Genomic DNA, 16435 nt, shown 5'->3' on the forward strand with positions numbered 1-16435 from the left:
GGCAGAGAAGCCTGACAGGTCACAGAATCAGACACTATTGAGCAGCACACGTGCACGTGTACACACACACACACACACACACACACACCCACACCTGGGGCCAGCAGGAGGCAGCAGAGGGCAGCAGATTACAGGTCACAGAATCAGACACTACTGAGCAGCACACATGTGCGTGTACACACACACACACACACACACACACACACACACACACACACACACACACACACACACACACACACACCTGGGGCCAGCAGGAGGCAGCAGAGGGCAGCAGATTACAGGTGCCTCGCCTGGAACCCGGGCATGACTGAAGCGACTTAGCAGCAGCAGCAGACCCTTCTGGGGACTGGAAGGCAGGGTCTGGGGACACAGAGAGGGAGAAACAGCCCTAAAGCAGTGTTTGACCCTACTCTAATTTTAAACTGAAGAGGGAAATGGCAAACCACTCGTTTTCTTGCCTGAAAAAAATCCCATGGACAGAGGAGCCTGGAGGGCTATATACAGTTCATGGGGTCACAGAGTCGGACACAACTTAGCACACGATTTTAAACAGGAAGAAACCACGCAGCATTCCTTTTCTACATATTTGTACCACTTTTTGTTCACCTTCTTTTACTTTTCTAAACTGTTTTTTCTTTAAATGATTTTTAAAAGTCCCTTTATTTAAAAGTTGTCCCCCCCCCCCCCACCGTCATCCTCTTTTGGACTTAAAGTTTTATTTTATAGGCTTCAAGAGCCTTGAACCAACCCCTTTGCATATTTCCAAACATTTGGATATGTGTGACATTTTCATAGTAAAATAATCTTACCTTTCTCAGTATCTTCACTGGAAAAAAAAAAATTCCTAGATTCATTCCTAGATTCTTTTACTGGCAGTTTGATTTCTAAAGCTGCTGCTGCTGCAGCCAAGTCGCATCAGTTGTGTCCGACTCTGTGCGACCCCATAGACTGCAGCCGACCAGGCTCCTCTGTCCCTGGGATTCTCCAGGCAAGGACAACAAGGTGGGTTGTTGTTCTAAGCAACAAGTGGATTGCCATTTCCTTCTCCAGTGCATGCAAGTGAAAAGTGAAAGTGAAGTCGCTTAGTCGTGTCCCACTCTTAGCGACCTCATGGACTGTAGCCTACCAGGCTCCTCCGTCCATGGGATTTCCCAGGCAGGAGTGCTGGAGTGGGGTGCCATTGCCTTCTCCGTTTTAAAGCTAATCACTAATATTGCTTGCTTTCATAAGTAATGTATTTGAATTTCCCAAGATTCATTTTCTATTTTGAGCAAAGCCATCAAATGTATTCATTGTTCCTCTAATGAAGCAAATCTGAAAAGAATCAAAGGTGAAAATATAACTATAAATTAATAGTTATATTAATTCATATGATATATTAATATTATAATTAATATAAATTAATATTAAGCATAATTAATAGTTCCTGATCATTTGCCAGGAACTATCTACCAGAAACATTGGTGCAGTATGATTACTGGCTATAACAGATATATTCAGATAATTCTAGTATTTTCCCTTTTTATTCCATGTGACCTCCCTGTTTATAAATGAGCTGGATTCCCACATTCATTTATAGGTTCTAGTTAGCTTCGCTTTGGCCCCATGGTCTCAGCCATATAACTCCAAACAAATTATGGCCATTTTAAAATATGCCTACAAATTCTTAGATGTTTTCTTTTCAAAAGGGAGTCTGGGAATTCTCCGGTAGTCCAGTGGTTAGGACTCCATGCTTTCACTGCAGTGGGACACGGGTTCTATCTCTGGTCGGGGAACTAAGATCCCATAAGCTACATGATGCAGCCAAAAAAAAAAGATGAAAAGACATGAAACAGCCCACCTCCCTACCCTGGATTCCTGACTCATTTAAAATGAATAGAACATGGTACGATTGACAAAATATGACGTCTGAGGCTCCGTGGCTTGTGTTTGCTCTCCAGAACTGCTCACGGGGGGGAAGCCACCATTGCAGCATGTGGTAAGGACACTCAAACAGCACAGAGAGGCCTGTGCGGTGAGGAAGACCAGCTCACAGGCTGTGTGGCTGGATCACCAGAAAAGTGGGTCCTCCCAGCTCCAGTCGAGCCTTCGGATAACTGCGGCTCTGGCTGACATGTTGACGGCAACCTCACGAGCAGGCAGAGGCAGAACCACCTACAAGTGCCCACGCCTGAATTCCAGACCTGCAGAAATCGTGAGATAATAAATTTTTATTGTTTTAAGCTGCTAAGTTTAAGGGTAATTCATTTTGCACTAGACGTGAATGCAGTGGCTTTCTCACAAATATACACGAATACATAGAGAAGAACTGGAAAAAATATTGGTAACTTGGGATTCTCATACCATTATTAAGATGGCCTTGGATACAAGTGGTACTGAGGTTAGATCTGAAATCATTCTTGGTGAACTGCTCTCTTCTTGGGTGTTGCTGTGGCTAAGTACTTTAACTCCAGTGTTTCTAAGTAGCTTGGATTACTTGTGGTTAACCATACACTTGGTAAAGATTATGCTGATTCAACAAGTGTAACTAATCAGTCACATGAAGGTGGGGCTTTTGGCTCAGATTTATTCTCCAAGGACCTTCAGTCAAAGAAAATTACATCTACTCTGCTGCGACAGTTCCCCAAACACATGCTAGGTTAAGAAAAGACCAACAGTAACAAACCTAAGAACATCTCTATATGATTTGCTTCAGGTATGCAAAGTTGTTATAAACACCAATGTTCTCTGGGTTTCTCTGGGTTTCAAACGTAAACAGTTACAAGTGTTTTAGGCATCATGCAAGGGTCAAGTTGGTCTGTGCTACTCTAATTCTAAACCAAACTGGACTCCTCCCCAACCGCCCTTAAAGTTGATCTTCTTCCCCAGACTCCAGTTCTAACTTACCTTTTGTTGTGTGTGAAACATTTATTGTTCTATTAATCAGCATCTCAATGTCTTCTTCACAAATAGGGTTCCACGATTTGAGAGTTCCTTTCTCGGAAAGGCCACCTGGCAATGAGATACCCACAGTAATAAGCTCCGAGATGGTGGCCGTGACCGGCTGGGCTCAGATTCGAGACTGAGCCATCCCAAGCATCTTCTTGAGCTCCAGTCTTAGAACTGAACACAATGATCCAGGCACCCCTCACAAAAGGGAGAATAACTGGTCTTTCCAAAAAATACACAGAGGTGAGTGTGTGCCTGAGAACATCAGGAAGATGAAGACTAAGTTTTATTTCAACCTAAATTAACTCAGTGCCCGCAAAAAAAAAAAAAAAAAGAAAGACTATTATGTGGCACTCAAGCCTACAATTAATTATATTTCCCCTCAGCTCAGGGGATTAGAAACAAAGGATGAGCAGGTTGATTGGAAGATTTTAGGATTTTTCCACTCCTGTTAGCTCCAGTTCATACTGTATTAAAGGGCAGAAGTTGCCTCCTGGCATTTTCGTGGTATCTTCCACATTCCAGGTTCCCCCGCCAGCAGGATGCTGTCCACCCCCAGCTGTCTGGGCATGAGAATAGACTGCCTTTCCTCCAGGTTAGGAGAAACCCTGAGACAAACTGCTATACATTACAGAATGACTTCCTGTTTGGTTTTTAATTCAGGAAGTAGGCTCAATATTACAGAAAGACATTTGTGCTAGGGCAGTAAGTTCAAGGCTTAATACAGAAATCTCTGTGTGGCTGTGTACGGGTAGCATCCTTTTCTACTTTTATCTCTTGGTCTAGAAAAAAAAGCAAGAACCCTTACTCCATTACGTCTTCTTTTAAGACTTTTCAAATGTACATGACCAGGAAGCTTTACTTTTAAAAAATAAAGAGTAACCATGTAATTAGTCGCCTTCCCCCTCCGCCACACACAGTTCTAAAGCTGAATATTATAATTTTCAAAATAAGTATTGGCTAGAAAAGGTAATTTTTAGAAGACCGTATCTAGCCCTTAGCTACCCTAAAGGTACTTTTTTTCTTTATGAACAGGTTTTCTTCCCACAAGTTGGTGCCTTAGAAACACAAAGCTAAATTTTTGCTATGATATGTGTGTCCAAACAATGATAAACAAATGTGCTGATAGCAGTGTGCTTTGGAAATGAACTAGTGAGCACAGGCCCACGTTTAACTATCCAGTACATCTTAGAACCAGTGTGCCTCCCACAGCCAATGAGAAATGACAATGCCCGTGACCAAATACCACTTATCTCACACTAGTAAAGAGAGTGGTGACAATTTGCTTCTTTTGTCTTAAACTGTGTTTGTGGTTGTCACGATTTAAACATTAAACAGCTGCTTCCCTCCCCCAACTCCCATTCTATAAAATGAAAATAATTTGAATTTTCTTCCCCATCTACTTTCTTCTGGAAATCTACAAAAGTCATGCTCTGTCCAGAACAGGCTAGAACTAGTTCCTGATCACATCAGAAAGGCTCTTGTGAATGGAAGTTTTTCTGAAAGGATTCTGGAAAACCATTTTTAGATAACTGCTTTCCAGGGTGGCAGGCCCCGCTCCCTTCTCTAAAGAAGTGCTGGAGTGTCGGGACCTCGTGTAACCCACCTTGGCCTGTCTGCCACGGTGGCTCCTTACTAATGTTGGTCAGTTCCGACCTGGGACTCTGGCCACAGCCCTCCTGCTCTCTCCTCCCTTCAGAGGCTTGTCCCTCAACGCCACATCATCAGACAGAGCACCAGGAGATGCTGCTGGAAGTGTGGGTTGAATCCTGGCTTTGCTACTTGCCCCCTGTCACCAATCATTCTACTTCTGTTTTCCTTTCGTCCAACACTTAATAACAGCAGAACCCATGGCATCCGCTGCTGTGAGGATTAAGCAAGATAAACATCAAAAGGTGGGAATAGTGCCTAGTACGTAGTAAACCCTCAATGAATGTTTGCTGTTACTATTATTATTTAAGCCACAGGGACTTGCATACAAACAAATTTGGAAAATTGATCTGAAACTAGTGGCAGTGTTATTAAAGACAAACAATGGATGTTTTAAAATCGCAATTAGACAGTCTGTATTCTAAAACACACACACGCACACACAATCTGTACCAATTAAATACAATAAAGTTGAAAGGGGATATAAATTACAGTCTTTCTCTTTTTAAACAGTCAATAGGAAAATACTACAGTCAGCTCACTATACACAAAAATCATGAACAGCAGCTTCGCATTAAAATCTCCAATACCTTACTCATTCACGGATGCTACGAACTTCAAGGGAAAAGGTACAGCAGGCTGTACGCCCTTGCTCGCTCCCACGACACATTTATTGCTGTACATCTGGACCAACTGTACAAGAATCTACACAATAGGTACAGAGAGTACTTTTGTAAAAACTCCCACACACATAATTCTTCAGAGTCTCCATCGGTAAAAGAATTTTACCGATGAAGACACACAGCAGGGCCATCTGTCTTCAACCATCTCCTGCGAACACTGTGAAGCGGGCACCTGTGGACTTCACAGCTCCTGTCATCCCTGCAGCGTCTTCCAGAAATGAAATAAAACAACGGCAGAACCACACCACAACAAAAACCTACCAACCCCAAACAGAACCACAAAGAGACGAAAATCCCCCTAACCCCACTCTTGGTTTGTCCCTGTGTTTTCTGTAATACTGCTCTCTGCATCCCACCTGCCTGGCTGGGCTGGACCGAGGGACAGGAAAGACTGGGATCAGAGCCCCAGTCACTGTCAACGGTTCCCGGACCACATCAAGTCAGCAGGCGGAGGACCAGGTGGAAGACCAAAGAACGGAGCCGTGAGATTTTTCAGTGTGCTTAGGAAACACGACAGAGAACGGCAGCACGTGGCCTGGGAGCCACAGGGCATATGGCACCGAACTTGCAGTCAAACACGTATGTACACATAAAACAAGAGTGGACAGCAAAAACATTCAGTCTTAGGTAAGTTCTTTGGTTATAAAGAACGGCATTCTGTAACCCCTGCTGCAGAGAGGGATTTGCAACCTCATTCTCAGGCAAGACCATCTCTTTCATCTGCTTGTGTTCTGAGAGATCGCCCGAGCTGCTTTGTAAGAAAGTCCAGTACCTTACGATTTTCTACAAACTACTTTTATCCATTTCAGTGTGCAGTCCTGTCTCTCCAGACATACTATAGATATACATTTCATATACATAATATATATTATTTATAAAAAAAAAATTAGAGCATTGACTCCAGATTCTACAGTAAGAACTGATTAAAATTGTACAAGAATAAAGTCTGGTTGAATCTGTGGAGGTTTCTACACCGTGGGTGTGTGTAGTGAGTGCAAACAAAAATACTGTCACTTTGTGAAGCCAGGATTTTCGGTTCTCTGGAAGGAAGCAGAGGCTGCCGAGTCACCCGAGTGACAAAGTGCCACTCCTCCCGGCTCGGGAGGGGAGGGGGAGGAGGTGGCCCCGGAAGCCGTGGCTTCTCTGTGCTGGTGTGAGGTCCGGCCGAGCTGCAGCGTGTTTGATAGATGGGCTGGTGCTCTGGGAGGCGACCGGAGCAGAGATGCTGTGGCCTTCGGAGGAAGTGCTCACTGCCTCTCACCGAGCAGTGCCGCTCCCCTGGAACGCAAAGGCGGGTGAGTGCAAGCTCCCATCCCCACCTGCCCTCCCCACCCATGGGGACCACCCCCCATGAGGGGCTCTTCCTAGAGGAAACCGCAGGATCCAGTTTACTGTGGAATCCAGTTCTGGAGCTTACACTGTACCAGGAAGACTCAAGCTCCAAGGTGAAGCTTCTAGGAAAAGTAATGACCACAAGACCCGAAATGAGAGTGAAAAACACATCACTCCTGGGTCCACACTTGAAGTCAGACCAGGGTGAGCACAAAAGTCAACCTGAGGACTTCAACAGTCCTCAAGTTTTAACACAGTTAAAACTGTGTTTTAATCAGAAACAACTGATTAAAACCAAAATAATGAAAATACTAAAGCAATTAAAAAAAAAAAAGGATAAAACTCACCATAGTTCCAACATTACCCTGATGCAATAACTGTTTTTGTAAATTTCACTTTTAAACCAAGACCTTTGGCAGGGACACGCTATTCTGGAGCAGAATTCAGGTTCTGCTCCTGTTACTGGCTTCTAAATAATCGAGGCAACAAAACAAGAAATGGGGGGTGAGAGGGGTGCAGTCCCCTTCCGTCTTCTCTGGGCCATGCCTCAAACAGTGCGGCCCTCAGACAGCCTACCCCATATTCCTCCAGCAGAGGGTTTGTGAAAAGCTTATCCGTCCCCCAACCTGGTACTGAAGCACAATCTGAGGTGTGCAGGGCAGCCACAAATGGGAATCTGTATTTTTTTTTTTTGCTGCTGTTATAATTTTATTCATGCGTTTATTTTTGGCTGTGCTGGGTCTCCGTTGCTGTGTGGGCTTTTCTCGAGCTGCCGCAAGTGAGAGTCACCCTCCAGTTGTGGCGTCTGGGCTTCCCGTGGTGGTAGCTTCTCTTCTTGCAGAGCACGGGCTCTAGCACACTCGGGCTGCAGCGCTCTTGGCTCCTGGGCTCTAGAGCACAGGCTCAATAGTTGTGACACATGAGCTTAGCTGCCCCGCGGCATGTGGCATCTTTCCGGGCCAGGAATCAAACCCATGACCCCTGCACTGGCAGGTGGACTCTCTACCACTAAGTCACCAGGGAATAGTTAGTCGCACAGTGGTGTCCAACTCTCTGCAATCCCATGGACGGTAGCCTGCCCGGCTCCTCTGTCCATGGAACTCTCCAGGCAAGAATACTAGAGTGGGTTGCCATTCTCTTCTCCAGAGGATCTTCCCGACTCAGGGATTGAACCTGGGTCTCCTGCATTGCAGGCAGATTCTTTACCAACGGAGCCACCAGGGAAGTCCCTGGGAATCTGTATTTTTAAGAAGTATCTTCTCCCTACAACCCCCAGTGGGTCTATTGTGCATTTAGGTTTGAGAAGCACTGTTCCAGACTGAAGAATTAACCCCTGGACCACATTCTTCCTGGACTTCTTGGAAAAAGGACTGAAAAGCTGATGTACCAGCAAAGCAGATTCTGCTTTCAGTGTAAAAGGAAGCTGAAGACTTTGAAACAAATGAATGTTTACCTTGTTAGAAAAGTAATGAGTGACTTTATGCTTATGTTGGGCAAAGAAGTCTTTTTTGAGTTGTGAAAGAGAGCACTCTTTGGTATTTGCAGTTTATTTATGAATACGCTATATATTTGACCACATACTGAAATTTTAAGGGCTAATTCGGAAAACTTGGTGGCGGGGCAGGGAATAGCATGATACTGGGTTGTTCTGCTTCCTCCACAAAACAGAGAGACTGAAGGGCGTCCCGACCATCTCTGCCTCCACCAGCGCCATTCTAGTTCTGTCAGCTCTTTGCTTTGCTAAGCCTGGTGCTCCCATACCCTTTACACAGCTGCGGCCGGGGTCTGGGACCAAAACAATAGTCCTGCATGAGAAGGGATGGTGGTACTCAGAAGCACATCACCTCTTATTTGCGTAATTCACTGGTTTCCTTGGGAATATTAGCAAGACCCCATTTTTTTTTTGTTCCACTATTAAAACCAGCCTGGGTAACTTCCAAAGCCCAAACTTTCTCAGGGAACCCATCTCTGTTTCTCCAACGCATTTCTTATCCAATGGGCACCAAATGTCTATATTCTATCAAATCTGCGAGGCATACCTTCCCCCTGCCTGCGCTTTATAACTCTGAAATTGCTGATATGATTTTAATTGGGAGTATTTTTTTTTCTTAATGATACATAAAATAATGGTGTATCTTGGGACTTCCCTGGCAGTCCAGTGGTTTAAGACTCTGTATTTCCAGTGCAGCAGGCATGGGTTCGATCCCTGGTTGGGAAACTAAGATACCACATGTCTCACCGTTTGGCAAAAAAAAAAAAAGTGTACCTAATAAAAGAAATCACTGATTTGATGAAATCTACCATATTTCATATCAGAATCCTTTGAGATAGCCAGGAATTAAACATCTCAGGGAATGAATACGAGATCAATCCTTATCCACGTGAATGCTTAATTCAACAGGAACCTATATGCCAGGTAAAAAAGCCATGGGTCCTATGTAAGTCATAGTTCTTCTCTGAAACTAAGAAAGTAGACTTACAGACTTGTTCCCCCATAGCCGCTAGCTAGCTGGGCAGCATGTCAGCATGGTCCAAGTGGGTTCATCTACCCTGTCAGAAACACCTGGATGAATCTCTCCTACTACACCATGAGGAAGGGCCTCTGGGGGTTGGGGCATAATTAGCGGTCATCACTGATACCACCAAACCCAAAGGACCACCCCTGGAATTTATCACCTGGTCATTCTCTGCCGAGGAACATAGCTGGCCAGGGTCCTGTGGCCCATGTGAGAAACTCCTACTGTCCGCTGTATTTGGTAGGTTCCTCCTACTCGAAAGTTCTCCAGCAGAAGAATCCGTCAAACCATCAAAATCTTTCCCATCTGACACACCCATAAACTCTGTGAAAGAGTGATCCTCGAGGATGTTTGTGGTGTGTTCCACGGTCACCTCCCTGGGGCAGAATTCCCTGGCCGGCTGGCCGTTTTTGCTGGAGCAGGCATCCTGCTCTGAACACGAGCTGGTCCTACAGAGGGTTCTGGAGTTTTTCTCCGGGATGCTGGGGGACAATGGGCTCCCTTTGGCTAAGGCACTGTTTTCCTTGAGTGGCACCACGGTCATCTTATCCTTTCCCAAGCCTCTTTCTAGTTCTGTCAACTCTTTGTTTGAAGATGGTCTGAAATCCTGCCCAAGGGACGGTCCGGGATGCTCACTGGAATCTGTGTCCTTCGTCGGAAGGGCCAGCTGATCTGAGCTGTCACTGGAAGGGACCACCATGTCGGACAGGGTGGCGTTGGAGGCACTGTGGGAAAAATAGCCGCTGGTGATGCTGCTGGTGGTGGGGCTGCGGGACACCTCCTTCTCTAGGACCTTTGAGTTCGTCAGATCGCCTTTAGAAGAAAACCACTCTCTGTTCTCCAAGCTGGCATTGTAAACGCTGAAGTCAGCGAACTCCACAGGTACATAAGGCTGTGAAGTTATCAGCTTCCGGCTGAGACCTTCTATATCATTTTCCTCCTCCTCAGAGTCCTATAAAAACAAACCAAAAGTCAGCCATGAGCCCCTTATAGCGACTGGATGGTTGAGACAAGTTTTAAATACTTTAGTGTTAAAGACACTTGCCTTCACAGGTTTAGGATTTTTTCTTTTTCCTTCCTGAGTTTGGTTAAATCCCATCACCTATTTGTGGACACAGGTACCTTATCCTCAAAGATCTATGAGCATGAAACTCTTACCATTCAGGATGAAGGAGATTTATTTCTTTGGTGCTCACTCAATGCTAATAATTAGAAACCTTTCCTGCTTTAAGGGCAAGGATGGAAGGAAGTGCAGTGGACTTTTGATTAGTTTCTCATGATTAGTTTCCAGTTGGAGGTTTTCCCTTTTCTAATTAAATGAGCAGAGGGACTGCCAGAGGCAGGGAAGAGCTGCTGTTTTATTCTTACAATCCTCACCTTGGGGAGCAAAGTACAGAAAAATAAGATGATTTGCAAACGGTTTCTAGGCTATATTATGAGAAGGAAAAGCAGGAAATAAAGACCCCCACAATAGCAAAAGGGCAAAGAACACAATTTCAACAGCCATTCTCAGTATACCACCAAACATTGTAAGTCTATAAAATACTAAATCTGACAATGACTGTTTTCCAGGGTTTTTGAGAAGCAGGGATAGAGCCTTTGACTACAAGATGAGGAAGATAGTAAGAATTATATGAAAATCTCCTTTGTCAAATAGCTTTAGGATTCTGTTTATAAAGGTTGGTAAATACGCAAGAGTAGGTATTATCAACTTCCAGTCTCTCTTCCCAAGTGAATGATTCTTTTATATTAGGTGGAAAACAATGTAGAACACTTTCAAATAAAAAATAATATTCCTATCTTGTTGTTGTTCAGTCGCTAAGTCGTGTCCAACTCTTTGTGACCCCATGGACTGCATGCAGCATGTCAGGCTTCCCTCTCCTCTACTGTCTCCCGGAGTTTGCTCAAGTTCACATCCATTGAGTCAGTGATGCCATCTAACCATCTCCTCCTCTGTCGCCATCTTCTCCTTTTGTCTATTACTATTTAGTCATTTCTGACTAACCTTATAAACATCTGATGACACAGCAAGTATTCCTTTTCTCTTCTAAAATGTGACTTTCATTCAACAAATATTCATTAAGCATCCTCTCTGTGCCAGTTGTTGTCCTAAGAACCAGGAATACCAATGCTGAGCAAAGACAGGTATGGCCCCTGCCCTCGGGGAGTTACAGCAGTGGGTCCTTGCTCTTAAGACGCCCCTGGACACTGCTGGGTGGATGACATTTCACTCAGTATAACAACAGGGTGACTGTAAAGACCTGAAAACATTACCCTTATTCATTTCAAGAGAGCGAAGAGGTTGGGGAGAGAGAAGGATGGGGAGGGGAGGAAGAACACACTCCACAGATACGGCAGATGGAATTCACAAATGAACATAAATTTCATCCACTGAATTTCACAGCAACATTCCCTATCTCACAAGATGCCAAATACCTAAAAAATAGCTTACTGTGTTTTAATACTTCTTAGATTTTAAAACAGCCTGAATATAAATGATTTAAAAGCATCACTAGTCTTTATTCCTTGGCTGTTAATCAGAGGTGACTATTACATATCAGTGATAAAATTCCAGAAATTAGCAAACCAAATTTTTGGCAATACTAACCTTGCTATCTTATTTTTAACTACACTTTAATCAAGTATTAACAGCACTGTTTCAATGGGGGGTGGGGTAGAGAGTTCTCTCCCCGGGGGCTAGGGGGAAACATTTGTAAAAAAGGGCACAAATTGGACAGAACTGTCTGAATCTGTACCCTTCGCTCTATTTTCTAGATTCTCTACTTGACTTGATTCCCATATGGCTCAGTGGTAAAGAATCTGCCTGTCAATGCAGGAGACACAAGGGATGAGGGTTCTATCGCTGTGTTGGGAAGATCTTCTGGGGTAGGAAATGGCAACCCACTCCAGTATTCTTGCCTGGAAAATCCCACGGACAGAGGAACCTGGAGGGCTACAGTCCATGGGGCCACAAAGAGTCGGACACAACTGAGCAACTGAGCTCACACACTACTAGACTTGTTCAGATTCCAAATTGGATTTCAAGTGTTTGTTTCTCTTATAATTCCTTCTAATTGAAGCTGGCAAAGAAGCGTAATCCCCAGGCCCAAGAGTACATGATGCAATCGATTACTAAAAAGTTAGTTGTTGCAACGAAAACCAAACTTGAAGATGAGAATTAAACAATCTGGGTCCCTTTTTATGCTTGAAGCTATTTCTTCTGAACACTGAGGAAAGGTCAACCTAAAATATAACTTTGCTGAGTGAAATATTCAATCACAAATTTAATGTGTGGAAGTAGGTATACATATATTAAAATCAGAAAGATAAATGATTTAGAACAACCTTAGTAAGACTGAAGGGTCTACAAAAACAAACAGGGATCAGGACAAAGTTAGGCACTGGGGGAGTGACCTAAAGAGAAAGGCTAAAGGAATAGGAACACCTAGTTCCAGAAAAAATAAAAGTGAGTAGAGACTAATCATTTTCCAACATGTAAAAGGAGATGGAAAGTTTATGAAGTTATGGTTTCCAAGGAGAAAAGAGCACTTAAGTGGCTTAAACTGCATTTTAAAGGAATTGGGTTAGACAGACTTTTTTTTGGCAGTATCTCTTCACTCTGTATATTTTATTAAATTTTAAATGGAAGCATAGTTGATTTTGGGCTTCCCTGGTGGCTCAGAGGTTAAAGCATCTGCCTCCAATGCAGGAGGCCCGGGTTCGATCCCTGGGTCGGGAAGATCCCCTGGAGAAGGAAATGGTAACCCACTCCAGTATTCTTGCCTGGAGAATCCCATGGACAGAGAAGTCTGGTAGGCTACAATCCACGGGGTCACAAAGAGTCGGACACGACTGAGCGACCTCACTTTCACTTTCATAGTTGATTTACAATGTTGTAGTTTCTGTTGTACAACAGAGTGAATCAGTTATACATACACACACACATATATATATATATACATTCTTTTTTATATTCTTTTCTATGATAGGTTATCACAAGGTACTGAATATATTCCCTGTGCTATATAGTAGGACCTTATTGCTTATCCATTTTACATATTAGAAACATTTTATGCGAGGATATTATTTATCATTTTACCTTAAAGGAGACTAAACTAAGCACCTCCCTACTATGTCCTGAGGACAGAGTGAAAACTCATCCTAAAAGTAGGACACTTCTCTATGGCTACAATGTTCGTGATTTGATTTTTTGAGATTCAGTTTATGTAGCTGATATTTACCTCTAGATAAAACACCTTGATTTTAAGGAGGAATCAAAACTCACATTAAAGCAGTGACCTTCTGTAAGGACCTTCCCCGATTAAAGTCATTTTCACTCCCATTCTCATCGGATATCCATCAGAGAGATGGTCTCTGTTTTCAGAAAGACTCCATCAGCCAAGGGTCCCTAGTACTTCTGTCCATGGTACTAAGGGGAGGGTGGACCCTTTGAAGAAACAGCAGCAGCAGGGCGATGGAACTGCCCTGTGACCAGGAGCCCCGGGAGTCACTGGGGTCGGCCCCATTCTACTGATGGATGGGGCTTTTGTTCTCATGTTCTCGTTTACTGTGAGACCTTGGGCAAATCACTCAACAAGCCTCGCGTTTCTTCCTCTGTAAGATGAGAGACAAAAGCCATACACTGTCTGTGCAGGACCAGGAGAGGGAGAGTTGACTTTCTGCTCTTCTGTCTGCTGCGTGACTTTAAAACAGAGACTGCAAAGGCTCACTGTTACTTTATCTTAGTCCTGGAAGACACAAAGTGCATTTGTCTATCTTCTCAAGTTGATGAGACAACAAAACATTGCTTGAAGAATCAAGCACAGCTATATTTACTGTATTTTATGTGAAATGAAAGGTTACTTTGGTAATTGGATGGGCTGAAAAACAAAAGGAACAATGTCCTGACGTTGCTTCTCAAACATGATTTCAAACTCCTTTGATCAGAATGAACCACTGATTTGCCCTCTACTTTTCCAACAGTGGAAAAGGAAAGAAAGTAAATAGGAACTCAGGAAGGAAGCAGTTTATATGCACTGATAAGAGGAGAAATAAAATGAAAGCTTCCCAAAGAAAGCAAGTAGTACCCTTAAAATCTACTGAAACATCCCGGAAAAGCTGCTATCTGAAATAAATTAAACAGTTCAATAGTTTCAGAGATGAAGAGTGTGCGGTGAGCCAGATTTCTAAGAAAGTACATGCAAGTCTCTCAAGTAAGACCCCAGCAAGAAAAATGGCTCCATTGAACCCTGATTAGTAGGTTTCATGGTGTGTCTGATCACAGAGAATCTAACTACTGATCAGAACTTCTTGGGTCAATAAAATCTGGTTCTATCCTACTCTCTGCTAGCTAACAGTCCTAAGATGGGTTTTATTTTAAAATAATAAAAGGAAAGTGAAGAAAATAACTACGAAGCAGATTGTGAACTGTGAGACTATCTGCAGGGCAGCCCCGAAGGGCCATCCAGCAATTTCTTGATGGTGTGTTCTACCAGAACCTGTGGTTCAAATAGGTTACAACGTAGTACCCATGCACCATATAGATGGGTGCCATGTCAACAAACAGTCAGCCAGCCAGAGAACTGAAGGAGCAACAAAATTAGAGCCTGGCTCCTTTAACCTGGGCCCTCCCAGGTGGCACAGTGGTAAAGAATCCATCTGCCAATGCAGGAGATGCAGGTTTGATCCCTGGGTCAGGAAGATCCCCTGGAGAAGGAAATGGCAACCTGCTCCAGTATTCTTGCCTGGAGAATCCCATGGGCAGAGAAACCTGTTGGGTTACAGTCTATGGGGTCGCAAAGAGTCAGACACAACTGAGTGACTAAGCACACACACACACAGACACACACACACACTCTTTGGCCCATGCTGCTGCTGCTGCTGCTGCTACTAAGTCGCTTCAGTCGTGTCCAACTCTGTGCAACCCCATAGACGGCAGCCCACCATGCTCCCCCGTCCCTGGGATTCTCCAGGCAAGAACACTGGAGTGGGTTGCCATTTCCTTCTCCAATGCGTGAAAGTGAAAAGTGAAAGTGAAGTCGCTCAGTCGTGTCCGACTCTTAGCGATCCCATGGACTATAGCCTACCAGGCTCCTCCATCCATGGGATTTCCAGCAAGAGTACTGGAGTGGGGTGCCATTGCCTTCTCCTTGGCCCACGCTGCAGCCCTTAGCAAGTAAGCAGGGGGAGGTCAAGTGCGTGACTGGAGAGCTCACTAACATCAGGGGAGACGAGGAGCAGCTGTTGGTGTGCACGCTCTTTTCCAGCAGGGATTAGGGAGGGGAAGACAGAGAGAGATGGAATGGGACAATGGTGCCTTTTCTTCTTTCCTCAATGGACATGTGGAACAAGCAGCTCATTTCTCATGATCCCCGAGTGCTCCAAGCATGCAGGAGCCTGGCTTGCTGCACATCCAGGGGGAGGTTCTAGTTACCATCACACCGTGTGCATCAGCAGCATCTTCTAGAATCTAGAGGTTCAAACAAAAGACCCCACGCTGATGACACTCTGGAATGAATCTGACATGGCATAGCCAGGGAAGGCCAGGGCCCACCCTGCAGAGCCGACCACATGCAGACGAGAGCAGCAAGCAGACCCCTCCTGCTCCAAGTTGCCTCCCATTTTCAAAGCCTGGGAAACCACAGGAGAATGAAAGCGGAGACACAGAATCTGAGAATTCTCTCCAGGCCCCAGAACATACACTTCCGTTTTTAAATTAAGGTAGCACTTATGATCCCCAGTGCCTAGTATGTAGTGTTTTAAAAAAACATTTCTCAAATTTGAAATGTGAAAACCGAGTGCTAGGGAATGAGGTTTTTCAGGTAGAGTTTCAACCTACCCGTGGTAAAAACAGAGACGCCATCCTGAAAGCAAGACCGACACCAACGGAGCTGGAATCTATTTTGCCAGCAAATGTAAAGAGGCTACCTGAGAGGTCCAGATGACGAGGATGGCCAGCGATGGATGGCGGAGCAGCTACAAACTACAGGATAATCTTGGCAACAGCATCAGGCAACACAAGAAAAGCTACCACACACCCACACCTAAATGCACGATTACTTACTCCAAGTAAGTGCAATTCCTCAAGGTAGATTAACTTCAGAATCTGGGCAACGTGTACAGGCTCATTAGAAAGATTTAATATTAGTTCAAGTGATTGTCACACATTTGAAAGACTAGAGTCATTAAAGGTTCCTTTTTCTTTCTAAGCAAATTTATACTATGCAAAATAATAATAAATCAGTAAATGGAACACAGAAAAATCACAGGTCACGGCCACATTCATGCAAAATTTCATTACTGATGGTCACATGTGTAAGAAGA

The 16435-nt window shown here is 44.1% G+C and overlaps 1 protein-coding gene and 1 non-coding gene across 15 annotated transcripts in view; one reads left to right on the forward strand and one right to left on the reverse strand.

Moving 5' to 3' along the window:
- Nucleotides 1–4972: 4972 nt before the first annotated feature.
- The window catches only part of KIF13A (kinesin family member 13A), a 199991-nt gene continuing 188528 nt past the window's right edge, over nt 4973–16435 (reverse strand). For 11 of the 14 annotated variants that reach the window (XM_044927484.2, XM_044927488.2, XM_044927486.2 and 8 more), the window contains 2 exons: nt 9273–10064; nt 4973–6542 (listed from right to left, as the gene is read on the reverse strand). In XM_044927484.2, the coding sequence (XP_044783419.2) occupies nt 6522–6542; nt 9273–10064 (813 nt within the window). In that variant the 3' untranslated portion in view covers nt 4973–6521. Of the gene's footprint in view, nt 6543–9272; nt 10065–13397; nt 13861–16175; nt 16218–16435 lie in introns of those variants that run through there. The other 3 variants (XM_044927487.2, XR_006544277.2, XM_044927523.2) reach the window with 3 other exon arrangements.
- On the forward strand, nt 12780–12851 carry TRNAW-CCA. Its single transcript has one exon. It is a non-coding gene; the product is annotated as a tRNA-Trp (tRNA).

This window comes from Bubalus bubalis, chromosome 2 (assembly GCF_019923935.1).
Source record: "Bubalus bubalis isolate 160015118507 breed Murrah chromosome 2, NDDB_SH_1, whole genome shotgun sequence".
Taxonomy (NCBI): Eukaryota; Metazoa; Chordata; class Mammalia; order Artiodactyla; family Bovidae; genus Bubalus; species Bubalus bubalis.